Genomic DNA, 20,281 nt, shown 5'->3' with positions numbered 1-20,281 from the left:
AAAAAAACCAGTGTCTGTTGCACAAGTGTCGGTCATTTTTCACAGATAATTTGTATGGTTGATTGTTTTTACTCCCTTGTCTGTATTTGATACTCTTGTACTGTGGGGGGGTGGTGATTGAGAAATAGTTTCTTTCTTAGTAATTGCAGTTTTGAAATTGACATTGAGGTAACCAAGCACAAATACATATTTTGAATGATTTTGAAGTTGATTATAAATAACGCACATTTTACAGGAGCTGCTTATCTGTAATTGTTACAATACATGTTAATGTTTCCTGCAACTGTTGGCCAGCAGTGACTTGTCCTTGAAATCTACCATTTTCACTAATTTAACCTTGTAAATTTCAGTACAGCTATCTTAAAGGATCCAAAATTCTATTTGTCTCTTAATATTTAGTAATTTCTTGAAGCTCAGCGCTAAAAGGATCTCCAGGTGTAGCCCTAGCAATGCCGATGTGGATACTTATTGCCCATCTTTTGAAAATGTTATAATGTAGTCGTGTGCTTTATATTTTAAAAGTTTGAAAAAAAATGTTTTTAATGAACTGTTCTACCAGGTTCCATAATTGTTTTAAATTTTTCAGTTCAACGTAACACAAAAATTTAAGTCTTAGTAGCAGACGTGACTTCCCTCAGCAATTGTCATATTCAGTATTGTCAGATTCAGGAAATTACTTCCACATCAGTATGTCTTTAAAAGTCAACAATTAACAATGTTTTTATTTTAAAAAAATGCTGCCCATAATGCCACACTCCTCCCATTTGCATTGGTAGGTAAGATTATTAAAAGTGCATTGGCAGTGCTATGGTTAGTCTTTTTCAAACCTTGTTTATTTGTGGTTTGATTTGTTGGTGGTGCTGTTGGTGCTATAAAAATAATTTGAATTGTTATGTTGAAAAAGTTGATAATGTCTTTATTTGTTGTATAGAAACAACATGGATCCAGTTCAGTCTAATTTGGCTAGCACAGTTCTTAAAGTTGCTGAGGAAATTGAGGGAAAGTTGGATGAAGAACTAAAGGAGTTGGATGATATTGACAAACTCCGTGAGAGGCGTTTAAAAGAGCTGAAGGAAAGAGCACAACTCGAAAAAGAGTGGACAGCCTTGGTAATGTATATTATTTATTTACATTTACATATTTATGAACTTATTCTCCAGCTAATTTGTTAATGATAGCAGTGTACATTTCTCATAGAATATGCGCACCTTGTTCAGTAAGTACTTATGTTAGGAATGATGACACCAGTTTTTCCAAAAAATTCATTTCTTATTGTCCTTTTAGAGATATTCACTGTCCCAATGCCCCAGCCACTTTTAACCTCTCCAAAAAGTGGGAATTGTCAAGCAAGCTCCTTAAAATATTCCTCTGTCTTGACAGTGTCCATCTCATTTGAGTAGAATTACGTACCTATGAGCCATTTCTTCATATGTGAAAACAAGAAATCACCAAAGCAAGGTTGAGTGAACATAAAGGGTGTGGTAGCAGTTCATGTAGTTTTGTGGTGATAACTCCAAATGAATTTACTGGTCTGTTTTGGTGACACACTCTTCTTGAACCAATCCAGTTTCTCACTTCAGTGTTGTCAAGTATTATTTTTTCATATTCTGTTAAGCATACACATTCCAAAAAATCTTCACCGCAACGTTTATGGCTGATGTCTTCATTTTCATTGGAGCACTTTCATTGGAAGCAGTGCATAGTTTTGATTTTACTCCGGATTCTTGGTTGTTATCATGAATCCAGGTCTCACTGATGATGGCAACTTGACCCAAAAAGTTCATTGGATCTTGTTTCAACCACAGTTTCGAAGTTATAAGCCTCACCTTCATATTGTCCACTGTCATCATTCGCAGCACCCTGAAAATAAAATGAAAATAAAACAATTTTTTCGCTGCCACCATAATTTAAAATATTAATTGCCATTTTATCTGCCTGACCTGTGGGCTGCATTATTTCGTGAATTGACCTTTGATGATTGTGTACAATTGTGCCATGGAATTTCTCAGGATTTTAACATATTTTGCTGTGTATTATTGGTGATAATCAGGAACAGATATTAAATTTGTTGACCCAATTTATGTTCAAAAATAAAATTACTGAACAACGTAACAAATTTTCCACCTGAGCAGAAATCATGTAGCGTAGATTACTGAAATGGCTATCAAAACTAAATAGCATATTGTCATTTTTCATGTATTGTCATCTAACAGATGGCGGCACATGATTCTAACACCAACTTGTGTTAGCAGTGACATCTGTCCACGAAAATGTGAAATTATTGACCAGCTTGCATAGTAAAAATAGTGTTTATATTATGTTGTACAGACTCCATTACACCCAGTAGTATTACAAAGATGGTTACTTTGGATTTTCTGACAATTGATTTCACTCATAGAAACTTATTAATATATTGCCTTGTGCATGTACAGTGAGATGCTACAGTATTTTTAATTTAGAGCTCAGTTATTTTGCTCTCATTAATTTTATAAGGCATCGTTATAGACTAGCTAAAAGTCATGGGAATGCATGCTACCTGACTGTTTCATCTAGATGCAGTGTATAGCTCAAGAGCTGGTATGGTATTGGCGAAGTTTTGCTACAACCAGGTGTGTTTGGGAACATTGCAGCATTTCGCAAGTCAGCTGGCTTTGAATGTAGGAGGATAGTTTGTGAAAGATGTATGGATTGTAGTATATTGGAGGTAACACAGGAATTCAGATTCTAAGGCCAACAGTGTCTAGGAATGATTTTCATTATCATGGACAGTGCTTCCACATGCATAAACCACTAAACAGTAAGACAGTGTTTGACAAAAGGATCTCATGTTGAGTCATGTCCCTGAAGAACGACACAGGGTAACTGACAGTGTACTAAAAGTCAAATTGCCACTAATTTTTATGTGGGGCATCAGGAACTGTTTTGTCAGACCTGTATGGAGAAAAATGCACCAAATAGGCTGCAGCAGCTGACCAACTCATTCTTATGTTGACACCTTGACACAGATCTCAACAGCTGACATTGGCCTGTGATTATCATCACTAGACTGTTGCACAGTGGCAGCATAAGACATGGTCTGATGAATCCTGCTTTGTTATAGTGATTTGACGTGCATGTTAGTGTCATAGCTGCCAACCATGAGAAGAATGTCAGTAATCACATGGCAAATGTGGAGGGAAGCCTGGGGCCCTCCTTCAAAATTTTACCAGAGGTTCCCACTGTTCAATTATTTTTTCTGTCAGTTGGAGCAAAGAAACTGCTCTCATAAAAAATGTACTTCAGTATTTGTGGAGTTTGATCCCGTATATATTTTGACATATTTTGACAAAGTTTAAAATTAGACTATCTTTTTGAAGCTTCATTGGATCTGTGATGGTCATGGCTGCAGATTTTTGGACCTGCTTTATGGGGTAGAGAGTTGTAGGTCTTCCCTTGATGTATCATTGATGCATTACACAAAGGAGTCGGCTACTCAGGTAGTGGAATACTTGCTGAGTGTGCATGAGGGCTTCTTAGGCTAGACAGTAGTATGGGGTCCTCTTATTAATGCTCACCAGTCGATTCGCAGAGAGTGAAATCAGATTGTGTACAAAGTAGGGATGCTTAGATTGTCAAAATTCCAACAATAAATTGTCAAAGTATTCATAACAAAGTCCCTCAACTTGCTACTCTCCAGGAAAGTTATTGCCCTCAAATTATTCTTTGAACCGGGAGCTGGCTGAAATCCAAAGTAGAAAGTTCTGAAATATTTAGTGAGACATATTGGAAAGACAGATTAGATATATTGAGGTTGAATTTGAGTGTGACATTGTAGTTGCGTATAACAGGTCTACTGTATTTACTCGAATCTAAGCCGCACTTTTTTTCCGGTTTTTGTAATCCAAAAAACCGCCTGCGGCTTAGAATCGAGTGCAAAGTAAGCGGAAGTTCTGAAATATGTTGGTAGGTGCCGCCACAACTAACTTCTGCCGTCGCTACACAGGCATGCTTTACAGGCACAAAGATAAATACTGGCGCCAAAACCTCTGCGTCAGTAAATAAATTAAAAAAAAAAAAGGTGGAAGACGAGCTTTTTTCTCCGCCCTGAAGTTCGACCACTGCATTTTCATACATTATCCAACGAAGTAAATACAAATTCCGTATTGTTCATCTTCGAATGTAGCAGCTTTTCAATGTACTACGAAAATCCGACTGGCAAGACCGTTTGCGATGTTTGTCAGTATGGCCAATTCTACATTCTGATTTTTTTTCTACCTGTGAGAAGAGATGGTTGCTAATGGGAACTTTTGTGAATTCTGAATCACATACAGTATTCTCTTCACCATAAGAATAATACGAATATAAACATTTTGCCATGTATTCTTTCGTGTTTGCTGCTATCTCATTTAAATCCTGTCGGCCTAATAAACTACGAAACTAGAGTGAGACAACACAAACGCGGAAGTATACACATATGTCATGTTCATATTCGTATTATTCTTATGCCTAATAGTGATACAGTCAGAAATGAAGCACGGCAATTGACTAGATTTTTAAATCTAAGATGACTCTAATTTCTGTGCAGAAAATAATGTACTAAAGAGGCGTCTGCAAAGGTTTTCAAATGGAGAAAAATTTTTGCTAAACTCTCGTTCAGAACATCATCTATCATACGCAGTTTATTATTTGGTTCTTGTTTATCATTATCAAAGAAAGCAGCAGTGTAAATAACAACAAATAGCAGTCTCTTGCCATTGTTTCGCTACTGAGACAATTACTCTCTCTCTCTCTCTCTCTCTCTCTCTCTCTTCTTCTTTTTTTTTGCGGCGGTAGCAAGCACAAAAGCAAACCATGCCGCGAACGGCGACAGGTCGTGAACATTCATTATCGGAATGCGACAAACAATGCATGACACAGTACAGTAATGCATTTTCAGCTTAGAGTGACGAAAACACCTATAACAAAGAGAATGGCAGTTATCAGATCTGGGGAAAAATAAGCAATCAATTCAAACCAAACGAAGCACGTGAAAAATGAAGGGTACCCGCATAAATAAGGACGGAGTGCCTGACGCATAGCAATGGCTACCTGGTAAAGCTTAACTGCTAAGCTTACGGCTCGAACCAAACTACTGTAGCTGTATCGTCATTCATTCGACCTGAATTCTGTCTCCTATTACAATGGACCAACTTTGTTTCGATTTGGAGGTGCGGCCTAAAACTTTTCTCTCCCCTTGAATTTAGAGTCTCAAATTTCAGCTGCGGCTTAGATTCGGGAAATTATTTTTTCCTTTATTTCGAGTCTCATTTTTTCAGGTGCGGCTTAGATTCAAGTGCGGCTTAGATTCGAGTAAATACGGTAGGTGAAATAAAGTTAATTGTTGGATGCTTTTACCAGTCACCCTATTCTGCTATGACTGTTTGGTCTTTTAGAGAAGTTAGTGTGGAAATATGCAGATTGTGCAGTATTAGGTGCAGGGGACATTAACCTACAGAGTACAGACTGGGGCATCTATAGGTTTGTTGCAGGGACGACTGACAGACTAACCTGAGATGCTTTTGGACAGTTTTCTGAAAAGTAGACTAAGCAGCTAGTTAGACTGTCACACACAATGGGAATATTTTAGACCTTGTGGTAACAAACAGGCCTGTCCTTATAGGCAGCATCAGTATGGACAAGGATTAGTGATCAGGATATAGCGCCTGTGGTTACCAAAGGTAATAGATCCATCAAGAAAGCTAGGAGAGCATTTCTGCTAGAAAGAGCAGATAAGCAGTTGTTAGCATCCAATATAGACAGGGAATTGACATTGTTCGGTCCAACTATGATAGGCATAGAGGAATTATGGACGATGTTTAAACAGGTAGTGAAGCACGCTCAGGAGAAGAATGTGTCAGGTACGTAGATTAAGGACAGAAAAAGTCCATTGTGGTTTAACAATGGAATTCGGAGAATGCTGAAAGAGAATGTGCAAATAATGACAGGTGGAAGATAGTAGAAATTTGTGCAATGGTAAAAAGTGATACTCAGTGCATACAATTACTACCTCTGTCATACCTTAGCAAAAGATCTGGCCCAGAATCTGAGAAGATTGTGGTCCTATGTAAAATTGCTAAGCAACTCTAAGCATCATATCCAATCACTCGTTGCCCAGTCGGATGTATCAGAAGAAGATAGCAGAAGGAAAGAAATCTTTCATGCAGGAGAATTGTAAAAACATACTGAAGTTTGATCATTGCACAGGCTCCCGTATGGATGATGTAGTAATAAGCATCCCTGGCATAGAGAAACATCTGAAAGCAAATAAGTCATCGGGTCTGGATGGAATCCCAATTTGGTATTAACAAGGAGTAATCTGTGGCATTGGCCCCTTCCTTAGCTTGCATTTATCGTGGGTCTCTTGCCTTTGCAGTTCCAAGTGACTGGAAAAAGTGAAAGTGATTCCAGTATATAAGAAGTGTAAAAGAGTAATCTTCAAAAGTACTGACCAATATCCTTAACATAATTTTGCTGCAATTCTGCATATATTCTCAATTTGCATGTAATAAATTTCCTTGAGAGGGAAAAGCTTCTGTCCATGAATCAGCATGGTTTTAGAAAGCATCACTCGTGTATAACTGTTTCCCCTTTTCTCAGATTAAGTAACCCATAGATGGACAACAGGCAGATTACGTATTCCTAGTTTTCCAGAAAGAATTTGGCATGGTGCCCCATTGCAGATTATTAATGAAGGTGTGCTGAAATAGGGTGGCTTGAAGACTTCTTAAGTAACAGAAACTAGTACATTGTCTTCGATGGTGAGTGTTCATTAGGGAAAAGAATACCATCAGGTTGCCCTAGGGAAGTGATACAACAGGTTATTTTCTGTGTACGCAAATGATCTGTTGAAAATGGTGAGCAACAGTCAGCAGTGGTTTGCTGCTGATGCTGTTATTTATGGGAAACTGTCGCTGAGTGACTGTGGGATGATACAAGATGACTTAAACAAAATTTCTAGTTGGTGTGATTAATGTCGGTACGCTCTAAAGGTAGAAAAATGTATGCTAATGCAGGTGAGTAGGAAAACAAACCATTAATGTAAGAATACGGGATTGGTAGCATGCTGCTTGACACACTCACATTGATTAAATATCTAAGTGTGTCATTGCAAAGCGATATGAAATGGAATGAGCATGTAAGGATTGTATTAGGGTTGGCAAATGGTGGACTTTGGTTTATTGGTAGAATTTTAGGAAAGTGTGGTTAATCTGTAAAGGAGAATGCATATAGGACACGTGCGAAAAGTTGAGTACTGCCAGTGTGTCTGGGATCTGCAAAATGTCAAATTGAAGAAGACATCGATGCAATTCAGATCCGGGAGCTAGATTTGTTACTGGTAGGTTCGAACAAAAATTATTATGGAAATGTTCCAGGAACCCAAATGGGAACCCCTCTTTTTGAGACACACTATTTTAAAAAAGAATTAGAGAATTGGTGTTTGAACCTGGCTGCTGAACGATTCTACACCTCAGATGTAAATTTCACATAAGGGCCACAAAGGTAAGAGAAATTAGTGCTAGTGTGGGGCATATAGACAATTGTTTCTCCCTTGCTCTATTTGCGAGTGGAGTGGGAAATGAAATGACTTGTAGAATATGGATGTAGATGTAAATGTAGGACAAGGTACTGGGTTCTTTCACTGTCTTTCATCCGATCACAAATTTTAAAACATATTGCATAAGTTTAGTTCTTCAACAGCCTTCAGTGTTGTGTAGTATCAAATGCTGTCTGGAAATCTAGTAATACTGAATTTGCCTGTCGGTCTGCATCCTGTGTTGGCAGGAGAACATTTGTGAAAGGGCAAACTGAATCTTTCTACTGCAGTACTCCTTAAATTCATGTTTCTTTATGTGAAGAAACATTTCTCTCAAGGAAAATACTTTTATCAGAGCTTAGAGTATGCTTGAAGGTCTTGCAGCAGCATATTACGGATCCATTCTTTCACCCTTCTTATACAATCAAATTAAATCAGGTGATGCTGAGGTAAATAGAGTATTGAATGACAGTAATAGTAGTAGATGTGTTTTGCTATTTTGGCAGTAAAATAGCACATAAAATGGCTTAAGTAGAGTAGAGAGGATATAAAATGTCGACTGGCAATGGTAAAAGAAGTATTTCTGAAGAATAGAAATTTGTTAAAGTCAGTTATAAATTTAGGTGTCAGGAAGCCTTTTCTTTAAGGCATTTGTCTAGTATAGATTTGTATGGAAATGAAATGTGGTTAATAAGCAGTTCAAAAAGAAGGTAGTAAATGCTTTTGAAATGAAATATGATGCTACTGAAGAATGCTGAAGAGTAGCTGGCTAGATCACACAACTAACGATGAGACACTGAACGTAACTGGCGAGAAAAGAAAATTGTGGCATAACTTTAAAAAGAAGGGATCAGTTGGTAGGACACATTCTGGGGAATCCAGGAATCATTCACCAGTTTTGTTTTGGGTTGGAAGTTTGGGGGGGGGGAGTTAAAAATTGCAGAGGGAGAGCCAGAGAAGAGTACAGTAAGCAGATTCAAATGGATGTAGGTTGCAATAGTTATTCGGAGATGAAGAGGCTTGCACTGGATAGAACAGTGTGGAGAGCTGCATCCAACCAGTTTTTGGACTGAAAACCACAACATACACATTCCACTGAGTATGTGAGATATCAGGCAGTTGAAATACCCTCAGACATTCAGTAAGAACGTAAAAATTTCAATTCTAAGGCTGATGCTGACAGGTATGAATGTTACAGAACCATCAATTTAACAAGTCTTGATTGCATAATACTGACACAAATTATCTCCATGAGCATTAGAAAATTCCCAGAATCTGACTTCGGGGAAGACTGCTTTAGGTTCCGCATGAATGTTGGAACATGTTAGGTTATACTGAACGTATGACTTGTAGAGGTAGTGAAGAAAGGCAACCCCACATTTATGGCGTCTGTAGATGTAGGGAGAGCTTTTAATAGTGTTAAATACTTTGTTTGAAATTCTGAAGTACCAGGGTTAAAATACAGAGAGCAAAACGTTATCTAAAACTTGTACAGGATTGACTACTTTATAAACAGTTCAAAGATGTGAAAGAATGTATAAATAAGAAGGGCGTGTGTGGATTGTGTTGTAGCCCATTCCCAATGTTATTCAGTTTGTACTTTGAGCAAGCTGTGAAAGAGATAAGGGAAAAAATTTGAAAACGGGCTTGAAATTTAGGGAGAATAAATAAAAACTGTTCATCGATTACACTGTAATTCTTTCAGAGGTGTCACAGATTTGTAAGATCAGTTGAACAGAGTGGACAGTATCTCGAAAAGGGGTTACAAGATGAACATCGACAAAAGTAAAACAAGGGTAATGGAATGTAGTCAAATAGCATCAGGTGATGCTGAGTAAATTAATTAGAAAATATGGCAGTAGCAGAATAATTTCTTATAAAATTGATTGACATTGGAAGTAGAAGCTATAATATAGGAGGCTGGAAACAGCATTTTTGAAAACTGGAATTTAACATTGAATATAAATGTAAATGTTAGGAAGTGATTTCTGAAGTGTTGGTGCAACCTTGTACAGAAATGAACATGGGCAGTAGACAGTTCAGACATGGAGAGAATTCAAGTTTTTGAAATGTGGTGCTACAGAAGACTGCTGGTGATTAAATGGGTAGCTTGGATAACTAACGAGGAGATACTAAATTGAGCTTGGGTGAAAGGAAATTTGTGGCACAACTCAAATAAAGGAAGGGATTGGTTGATAGTAGACACCTGTGACATCAAGGAATCAATTTGGGAATGGAGGGAAGTGTTGGGGGGTAAAAATTGTAGAGGGAGATGTTGGCTTGAGTGCAGAAAGCAGATTCAGATGTCTATAAGTTACAGTAGTTATGCAGATATTGGATATCTTGCACAGGGCGGACTAACATGGAGATCTTTAACAAACCAGTTTTGAAGTGAAGAACATAACAGCATATGAGGGCTGTTCAAAGAGTAAGGCGAGTCTTCAAATTGTGCGGGCAACATACATTTGATTATCAACCTTTTCTTTCTTTCCTGCATTCTTTTTTTTCCCCATATGTTCACACTTTCAATTGTACAGCATACTTCATTTGTTTTTAAGAAATAGAAAGATTAGACATGTTTCCGTGTGCTCAGCGATTTTTGAATATCATAAAAAATGGAGCAAAGAATTTGCATCAAATTTTGTGTGAAAAATGGAATCGAGTGATCTAAAACACTTAAAATGTTGACAGTGGCATGCAATGAGCCTGTCTAAGTAAAAAAAAAAATAGTTTAAAAGTAGTACAAGCTCTTCTTAGATGGTCTGGCCGAAAGAATGCCAATGATGAACCTCGCTCTGCACGCCCGAGTCCATCAAAAACACGTGATAACGTCGAAGCAGTGAATAAAATTGTTTTGGGAAATCGTCGAATTACCGTAAGAGAAGTTGCTTTGGCATATCAGTCGGCTCGTACTGTGCAATTTTTTCAGATGTTTTGGGTATGAGACATGTGTTGGCAAAGTTTGTTCCAAAACTTCTCAATTTTGATCAGAAGAACAGTCGCATGAGCATCGCTCAGGAGCTTTTGGATGACGTCAGTGACGATCATGTTTTGTTCAAAAGGATAATAACTGGTGATGAAACTTGTATTTGCAGTTATGATGTCAAAACCAAAGCCCAGTCGTCCCAGTGAAAGCATCCTGCAGAGCCAAGACCGAAAAAAAGCGTGCCAAGTTCGATTGAATGTCAAAGTTTTGCTCAATGTTTTCTTCAATTACCGTGGCATAGTGCATCATGAATTTTTGTCTCAAGGTCGTACGGCCATACCTTGGCTGTTGTGCACAGTTTGCGAGAAGCAATACATAAAAAATGTCCGGAATTGTGGAAAAACAATTCATGGCTTTTGCATCACGACAATCCACCAGCTCATTCATCATTGCTTGTGAGAGATTTTTTGGGCAAAACAACATGACACATGCTTTAGCCACCAAATTCACCAGATTTGGCCCCCTGTGACTTTTTCCTGCTCCCAAAATTGAAGAGATTTATGAAGGACGAAGATTTTCAACCATTGAGGAAATAAAAACTGCACCACTGGAAGTACTCAAGACTGTACCAAAAATTGCTTATGAGAAGTGCTTCAAGGACTGGAAGAAGTGTTGGCACAAGTGTATTGCATCTGAGGGGGGTTACTTTGAAGGGGACAACATGAATACTGATGAATAAATAAATATTTTTTCATAAAAATATATAGTCACCTTTGATCACACCTTGTATATGGTAGTAGCCTGCACTTTCACAATTTGCATCGTAGTGTTATGTGTGTCGTGTCTGAATAGGTCACTGTAAATGTGCTTGAAGCAAGGGTGTACTCTGAATTGGATATCCATTCATTTTGAATTGCTTCACTTACTTCTCCGTGTCTGAGATGCTTATTTCTGTGTTGTCCATTTGAGAGCTAGTTAGACTGTGGACATCCTCTGTGGTTTTTTTTCTTTATTTTTTCCACATAAGTATTCAAAAATATTAATGTAACCAGCAGGGCATTTAGGACTAGCCACGGTCCCAGCCTATGTGAACTATTGCTGTCAATAGAGAGGAAACTTGATCGTGGTGGAACAAGCAGTAAATGTACTGTTATCCAAATTCACATGCATATTGTATCATGTCATATTCCCCCCACCCCTCCCGGTTCCTGGGTCTGTGGTGTCAACTGCAGGGAGCATCATTCCCCTGTTCACCAGACTGCACTGTCTTCCAAAGAGAAAAGAAAATCCAAGTAGACAAGACTCGTGACTGACTTGCGTATTAGGAGGCCGTGAAGAAATATGATCGTTTGCATCCTGTACGTATGACAATGATGATTCCCTTCGTGTCAACAACACCTGCTCCCCAGGTGGTTGAGGTCCTTTCCCCGTACTGTTTCCCCTACACCCACTTTGGGAGTGTTGACTCCTCACCCTCTGGGGACATAAATTCCCAACCACAAGCTGGAGTAGCAACACCCTCCTCAGTCATCCCTCACCAGAAGTGATCCTTTGCGACACTCCCTTCCCAGATAGGGTATTGGACTGTTTTCTGGAAATCATCTTAAATGGTTAATTATCTCATTTTTATGCTCATAACATGCTTTTTCCTCATGAGTTTCAGTATTTTTTATGGAAGTGACATTCAAATAATTTGAAAGTCCGCTAAAATGTTTCATTTGAGTCGCGTGATGCCTGTGACATCACTGGCTAGCACATTGCTCCTGCTGTCATAAAGCGCATTAATAGTGTTGTCTTATTTTGGAATTCACGTTTGGTAAAATGGGTTACAAATGATGTGTAGTACCACACTGTACAAATAAATCAATAAAAACTCTGAAAAATTGAGTGTTCCAAAGAATGAGAGGATGAGTAAAATGTGGTTGCACTGTACTGGCAAAATGCCACTGCGTTGATGCACGAGATTCCTAACAAAATTAAAAATATCTTTCACTCTGAAGTTAATTTACCTCAGATATATGCTTTCCCACTGTTGCAAGAAAGAACAGTCATTCAATGAAATTACTGTCACAGAAAATTATTACATTCAAAGCTCTGTCAACCGTTTGGTTGCTCAGTTGGTAGGGAAGTAGACTGTTAAATGTCTATAAGCAGATGTCCATAAGTCACTAGCTCAAATCCAGTCTGCAGTAATACTTTAACTTTTTTGTAAAGCGACTTGTATGAAAACCAAATCACAATTAAGAAACAGTACCAAACCGATCAGAAACAGAATATTTTGTTTTTTCTGTGCTATTTACATGCACTTACATTTTCAGTCGCTGTTAAGACACATCACTTTTAAGATGATTTCTAGTTAATGTGACACCACACTTTTTACTTTATGGAAAACAATACCTTTGTTACCATTGTACTGTCCGGCTAGGATCCTTATTCTTGAAACTTTTAAAGTTTCATCAGCTTACGTAAGGATGATGTAAGTCTGCTTAACACATTGAGGTTAGTTTCCACTAACAAACCTCACAGCCCTTATGTTTATGTGCCTAGCAAATTGTACACACTTCATCTCTCTCCACATACAGAACCTCATCATCCTACATATTGTAATGTGAGCATATGGTGATACCTACAGCACTATAATCTGTTCATCATAAGAATAAACTTGATGTAAACCAACACAAATGTGATGATGATTGGTCAGGGTTGGTTAATACAGAGATAAAGATTAATATTTCTATTATTTACCCCATTCCCTTAAATGGCACAAAAAGCATATACTATATTTATGGATGTATTTATTCCTATTCAAGAATTCATCTATGGTATAGAAGGAGTTGTCGGGGAGATATGATTTAAATTTATTTTTGAAGCTATTACTGCTGTCTGTCGGACACCTTATTTCATTTGGTAATTTGTTGAAAATTTTGATAGCAGCATATTTTACCCCCTTCTGTGCCAAAGATAGGTTGAGCAAAGGATAGTGAAAGTCTTTCTTTTTCCTGGTATTATCATGAATGTCACTGTTGTTTTTAAACTGGTCCATGTTGTTGAGAACAAATTTCATTAAGAATAGATGTATTGTGAGGCTGTTGTAAGAAATTCCAATCTTTTAAAAATATGCTTACAAGATGCGCAACTATGAACCCCACACATTATTCTAACCACTTTCTTTTGAGCAGTGAATACTTTTTGTCTAAATGTTGAGTTAGCCCAAAATATTATTCCATATGACATCAGAGAGTGAAAGTATGCGAAGTATGTTAGCTTACTAATTTCTATATCCTCAAAATTGGCAATTATTCTGATCACAAAAGTTGCTGAACCTAGTCGCTTTAGGAGATCCAAAATATGAATTTTCCAACTAAGATTCTCGTATATATGTACACCCAAAAACTTAGTACGCTCTACCCTGGCTGCTGACTTCTGTTGATGTGTTATATTTATTGAAGGATCTGTTCTTTTTCCAGCAGAAAATTGGATGTACTGTGTTTTTTCAAAGTTAAGAGCAAGCCCATGTGCAGAGAACCAATTAATGACTTTTCCAAAGATCTTATTTGTATCGTTTTCAATTGGACTTCCTTTTACTGAATTAATAATGATGCTTGTATCATCAGAAAACAGTGTCAGTTCAGCTTCCTGTTTCAGATAGGAAGGGAGGTTGTTCACGTATATCAAGAACAGAAGGGGACCCATGATTGAACCCTGTGGAACACCTAATGTAATTTCACCCCAGTTAGATGAGGTGGAAAACTTACTTAAATCACTTGATCCATATAATGAAACTTTTTGCCTCCTGTTCTGTAGGTGTGACTTAAACCACTCATATGCTATTCCATTTATACCATAGAATTGTAATTTCTGTAACATAATGTCATGGTTCACACAATCAAATACTTTGGACAAGTCACAGAAAATTCCTATTGGTGACATTTTACTATTTAGACTCTCTTATGTGGACAATGAAATTGTATATTGCTGTCTTAGTGGAACAGCATTTTTGAAATCTGAATTGTGATTTACTAAGTATCCCATTACTGTTGAGATGGCTAACCACTCTTGAGTACATTACTTTCTCAGAGATTTTTGAGACTGCTGTAAGCAAGGATACTGGCCGATAATTGACATCTGTGGTGTCCCCCTTTTTGTAGAGAGGCCTGACAATGGCATATTTCAACCTGTCTGGGAAAATACCTTGAGTTAGTGATGCATTACATGTGTGACTCAGAACATCAGCTGTAATTGCTCCACATTGTTTTAGTATCCTGTTAGAGATGTCATCTCCTCCAACAGAACATTTATGTTTCAGAGATTTAATAATTTTCCTTATTTTACAAAAGGTTGTTAGGTGAAACTTAATCTGACTAAATTTTTTCAAAACAGACTCTTTCATGTACTGCCAAGATTTTTCTTTTGAACTGTTCTCACCAATTTTTTCTCCTACACTTAAGAAATGATTGTTAGATACATTAGCTACTTGTGTACTGTTGGTTAGGATGGTCTCATTCTCCTTCATAGTAATACTACCTACCCCTGTGGTTACTTTTCCTGTCTCCCTTCTAACAACATTCCATATTGATTTTATTTTATTGCCGGAATTGTTAATTTCCTTTCTAACATACATGTTTCTTGATTTATTTACAACTTTTCTCAGTATGTTACAATAATTTTTATAGTGTAAAACTACTTTTGGATCTTTACTATTTCTTGCTGTCTCATACAGTTTTCTTTTTCTTTCTGAAGACACTTTAATACCTGTAGTAATCCAAGGTTTCTTTGAAAAGTGTGTGGTGTTACACTTAGTAATTTTCTTTGGGAAACAATGTTCAAAGAGGGATATAAATTTATCAAGAAATATGTTGCACTTATCATTAGCATTTGGCTCATTATATACATCTCCCCAATTAACATTCCTTAAGCTTTCTCTGAAGTGCTGTATAGATATATTATCTATTAGCGTGCTACTGTCCTGAGCTATACGTGTAGGGAAATTGATCACTGATTCTGAGTTATATGTTGTTAATAACACTTCTAGTTCACTTTTCCTATCAGAATTACTTAGAAAGTTAACATTGAAATCACCACAGATTAATAACTTCTTCTTTTTGTCCGACAGACAGCATAATAGGGAGTCAAACTTTTTTATGAACAGCTCCCAGTCTCCTACAACACAAAATTTGCTTACTTCTACAGTTTTGCATTTATACCCTTGTTTTATGAAAATGGCAACTCCTCCTTTACCCATCCTAGCTGTAGCACACGTACACTGGTGTTGTGATGCTCTTAGAAGTAGGTCCTACTTATGTATTAGTTATCTTATTACTAAGTTACGTTAAATAAAACTTTAAGATATTCAAATGTATTAACAACCATCAATGTTTTTCTTAATCACGCTTTAGCCACATAGCTTTTATTTCAAAAATCGTGTACAGTCACAGACTATGCAGCGTTGTGCTCAGATTGTTGTGCTGTTAATGCGCAATATGAAATGTTCAAATTTCCCCAGTATCATTTTTTTTCTTCTCATTCAGTTTGAAATACCTACATCTCATAATTATGAAACTCATCATGCATTTTTTTTATGAATAATGCACGTCTTCTTATTTATAATTACGTATTGGACATGAAATTCCTTTTTCCATTTCAAATACAAATTCGTAATTATCAATGTTTTATGAAAGACTATTCATAAAAGTTGTTTAAATTAAGAAAGCATAACAATTTAATTTTTAAGGCAAAAACGAAAAACCAAATCCTCTTTATTTGGACTATGTCAATCGTTTAATAACACAGAGGTAGATAAGTATTGTAGAAACATGAAAAACAATTATTTTCACAGCATCGAGCGCATCATACAAATGCTGCATTTTTACATTTGCTACTGTACCATTACAATATGAACCCAACAGAACTGATCTAGAACCAAGGTGTTGGATTTGGCCCGATAAGTAAAAAGACTGTTAAGGTGCCAGACATACTGGAACTAATGCACGCAGCTTTTTCACATTTCACTGCTGAATACTGGCGGGATATAGAAGAAGAGAAAATGCTGCGCCATGGTTGGCTTCATGGATTCTGTTGTTGATAGGCTCGTTATCCACATAGCAGGTGACACTTCCAGATTTGAAATGTATTTTCGGATTTGGATAACGAAAGAGCTAAGAGATTACCAGACAACTGTAAGTAATAGCTTCAGTGGCTTCAATATTTAACTATACAGCGAAATCCTTGAATACTCTCTTACGTTACACACAGCTTTTGCAGAAAAATTACCCTGTGGTTAAGTCAGGAATTTCATCATTCTTGTTTTTAGTTACAATAGTATGTTAACTAAAAACGATAACGTGTTGTGGTTTTCGTCTAAGGAGCATATTGTGGGAGATTTTCAGTGTATTATTTCATGCAGCTTAAAAATTAAATGACATTCGAAGCTGTATTGCTCCTCTGCTCGTCTTGTTTTATGTGTGAACTGCAGCTGGCCACATCACTGCAGGCTATCTGGGTCAGCTGATCAGCCAGTGCTAAGTTAAATGTGCCGGTAAAGCTGTTGTCCTGTATTATCGCTAAGGCGATGTGCGCGTAATGCACGGCTCAGAACGTACCCTTATTATTGTACTTGACAGTACTAGAGACAGCTTGGCTGCAGTCCCACATGAAACTGAAATCCAATGAGGTTCCAGTAAACATGGAAGAATACATAGTGCAATGTTTACATCAGGTTTATTCTTATGATGAACAGATTATAGTAATGCATTTATCCTCAGTTCTCCATCTCTCAAATTAAGGTTAATGTGAAGCTATATAGAATACATCCCATAATCGAAACAGCTGCTACATTCCTGCTAATGCTAGTTTTGTATTGTGCATAAAACTTTCAAAAATGTATGACCCTGCCAGGATTCGAACCTAAAATCTTCCAATCTGTAATCATACGTACTGTCCATTGTGCCACAGTGCACATATAACCTGTGGGCACTCTGGTGATTGTGTTGTATTCAAGGAAATCGGCACTAAGATTAAAAGAGAGAATTTTTTGTGCTTTGGATTGTAGTTCATGACAGATAGCTGGCAGTGTAGATATAGGGTACGGACCCACTTGCAAAACATTCTACAGTTACTTAGTTTTGACAGAGTTTAATGGTGTTGCAGGGAGCAGCGAAATGAATGTCCGTCCTTGCACATATCGCCGCTCTAAGTTGGTGCAGCATAAACATATTGACTTTCGAAAGGTTTCCACTATCAGGGCTCACAGAATTCCTACATATTGTTACTTAAAAGTTCTAAATGTGTTTCACATTTCAGCTAACACTCCTATAACACAGGTATGGTTTGTTTACTCATAGTCTTGAGACATCAGCAGAGCTTCAACTAGTAACAGAACATTTTCGATCATGGGACCAATCTTGAAATTTAAGTATTTTTAAGCTTTAATTAGATAAAAATAACAGATACTTGTGAGACTATTGACTGTGAATGCTATTTGAATGTCATAATAACTCAGAATAACAACAGTGCAAACCATATTTTCAACGTAGGAAAATAGCCGACTCTAATGACTTGCAACCAGATAGCAGCTAGTGGCTGAAGGAGCTGCAGGTTGCTGGTCATAGGACTACACACTCGCACTCTTGTGTGGCTTATAGATCTTATTCGACCATTGATCTTCCTATCAGCGGCCCTGGTCTTCTCCCCTCCAACCATTAGAGTGTCTGTGACGACCTGTGAGATAGTGATCATTTTCTGATTGTCCTATCCCATCCTCAGCATCACAGTCCAGGGTGTCCATCCAGATGGGCTCTCAACAATGCTGACTGGGATCCCTCTGCCTCTGTTGTCCTAAGCACCCCCCTCATATGTAGGTACCAATTTGGCTGTCCAGAGCACAACTGCAGCCATTCTATCGGTAGCAGACTTGGTGTTATTTCTTAGGAACACCTTATGGATCCAGAAATCATTCCGGCCATTAGAGATTGCAGATGGGCTCTCCAACGACATCCACTGATGGAGCACATCAGTTCCTTAGGGTTCTGTACTCTGGTCTGCCACCTCATTAAACAACAAAAACAAGATTGCCGGGCGCAGTATTTTACTACCATTGGACTGTGTACCCTCCTTTGCAAGTTTGGGCAAAGATTTGATGCCTGTATGGGCGCCAGTCATTCACGGATGTGCCTAGTGTCTTACTGAATGATGGTGTTCACACTGGCCCAGATAATGTCACCGAGCATTTCACACTGTATTACTCTCAAGCCTCAGCATCTGAAAATTATCAGCCTTCATTTCGTACCCACCTTTCACTACCTGCCATTTGGAACTATATAATACTTTGTTTAGTGAATGGGAATTCCTCAGTACTGCAGCCCTTTTCCTTGACTTGGCTGCAGGGCCAGACCATATCCACAGCTAAAAGCTCAAACACCTTATCATTAGATTGACAATGTCATGGTATTGCCATTTTCATCTGTATCTGGAGCAACGGTGAGTTCTCATCTCAGTGGCAAGAAAACATGACCGTTCTGGTACTGAAACTGGATAAATGCCCTTTTGACACTCCTCTAGAGGACTCTCAACTCTTTTGAGTACGTGCTTTGCACACATGGGGCCCCTGACCTTTCAGTACTCCTTCCTCTGGCTTCTTGGCTTTTGAGAATATGTAAAATAAACTTAAGCTGTTGTGGTCCAAACAATGATTTTTTTAAATATGTAAAACACTTTCTGACAGAGGATACAAGATTTATTTTCATCGAAACTCCGATATTATTTGGGAGAAACAAAAGGAAAAAAGAAGCACCACCCTGAATTTTGAGATATATATTGGATGTTCATTTAACATATTTCACATCATTGTTCAGAAGATGATTCAAATCAGATTACGTAAACTGACAACCCTATAGCAAGGATAGCTTATGAAAGTACTGAGCTGAAAGTTATAAGTTTAATTGAAACGTTTCCATTACACTGATTAACTTTATTTAGGGTGTCAAATTAGCATCTTTAAACAATTATCCTAGCTACACTAATGTTAATTTAAAATGTACGTGTTCAGCAGTGATGATCCCTGAAACTATCAGTGAAACTTCTTAAGAGCATCTGTTTTTAATCCACTGTGACAAATTATATTCTGTTAACTTAATATCTTTTTCATTAAAATAATAAGATTTGCCTAATGATGATTATTTTATGAAACTTCCTGGCAGATTAAAACTGTGTGCCCGACCGAGACTCGAACTCGGGACCTTTGCCTTTCGCGGGCAAGTGCTCTACCATCTGAGCTACCGAAGCACGACTCACGCCCGGTACTCACAGCTTTACTTCTGCCAGTATCTCACCTCCTACCTTCCAAACTTTACAGAAGTTCTCCTGCGAACCTTGCAGAACTAGCACTCCTGAAAGAAAGGATATAGCGGAGACATGGCTTAGCCACAGCCTGGGGGATGTTTCCAGAATGAGATTTTCACTCTGCAGCGGAGTGTGCGCTGATATGAAATTTCCTGGCAGATTAAAACTGTGTTTAGGTGCACCAACAGCACGTAAAATGTTTTCCAAAGGCACAAAATGAGTCTTCCTCCTTAGGCCAAAAGAATGACACTACTGGTCCAAATGGGAGGAGAAAAGTAGTTAAATGTCTCCTTCATCACGGACATTTCTGATGAAGGCAAAGTACCACTTGTCATCATGTACAGCTGCTACAAAAGAATATCGTTGGGGACGAGTGCATGTACAAGGAATGCTCAGCATCAATAGAAAAATCGTTCTTGTGCTCACACAAATTTTTAAAGCTTTTTCTATTCTTATATTGAGCAGCA

The 20,281-nt window shown here is 37.7% G+C and overlaps 1 protein-coding gene across 2 annotated transcripts in view; it reads left to right on the top strand.

Annotated features, from left to right (window-relative positions):
- The window catches only part of LOC126248971 (uncharacterized), a 45,489-nt gene that overhangs the window by 11,985 nt on the left and 13,223 nt on the right, over positions 1 to 20,281 (top strand). For both annotated transcript variants that reach the window (XM_049950524.1, XM_049950523.1), the window contains exon 2: positions 932 to 1,109. In XM_049950524.1, coding sequence (XP_049806481.1) covers positions 939 to 1,109 — 171 coding nt within the window. In that variant the 5' untranslated portion in view covers positions 932 to 938. The remainder of the gene's footprint in view (positions 1 to 931; positions 1,110 to 20,281) is intronic.

Source organism: Schistocerca nitens, chromosome 3 (genome assembly GCF_023898315.1).
Source record: "Schistocerca nitens isolate TAMUIC-IGC-003100 chromosome 3, iqSchNite1.1, whole genome shotgun sequence".
NCBI lineage: Eukaryota > Metazoa > Arthropoda > Insecta > Orthoptera > Acrididae > Schistocerca > Schistocerca nitens.
This window is presented reverse-complemented; position numbering and strand designations above follow the sequence as displayed.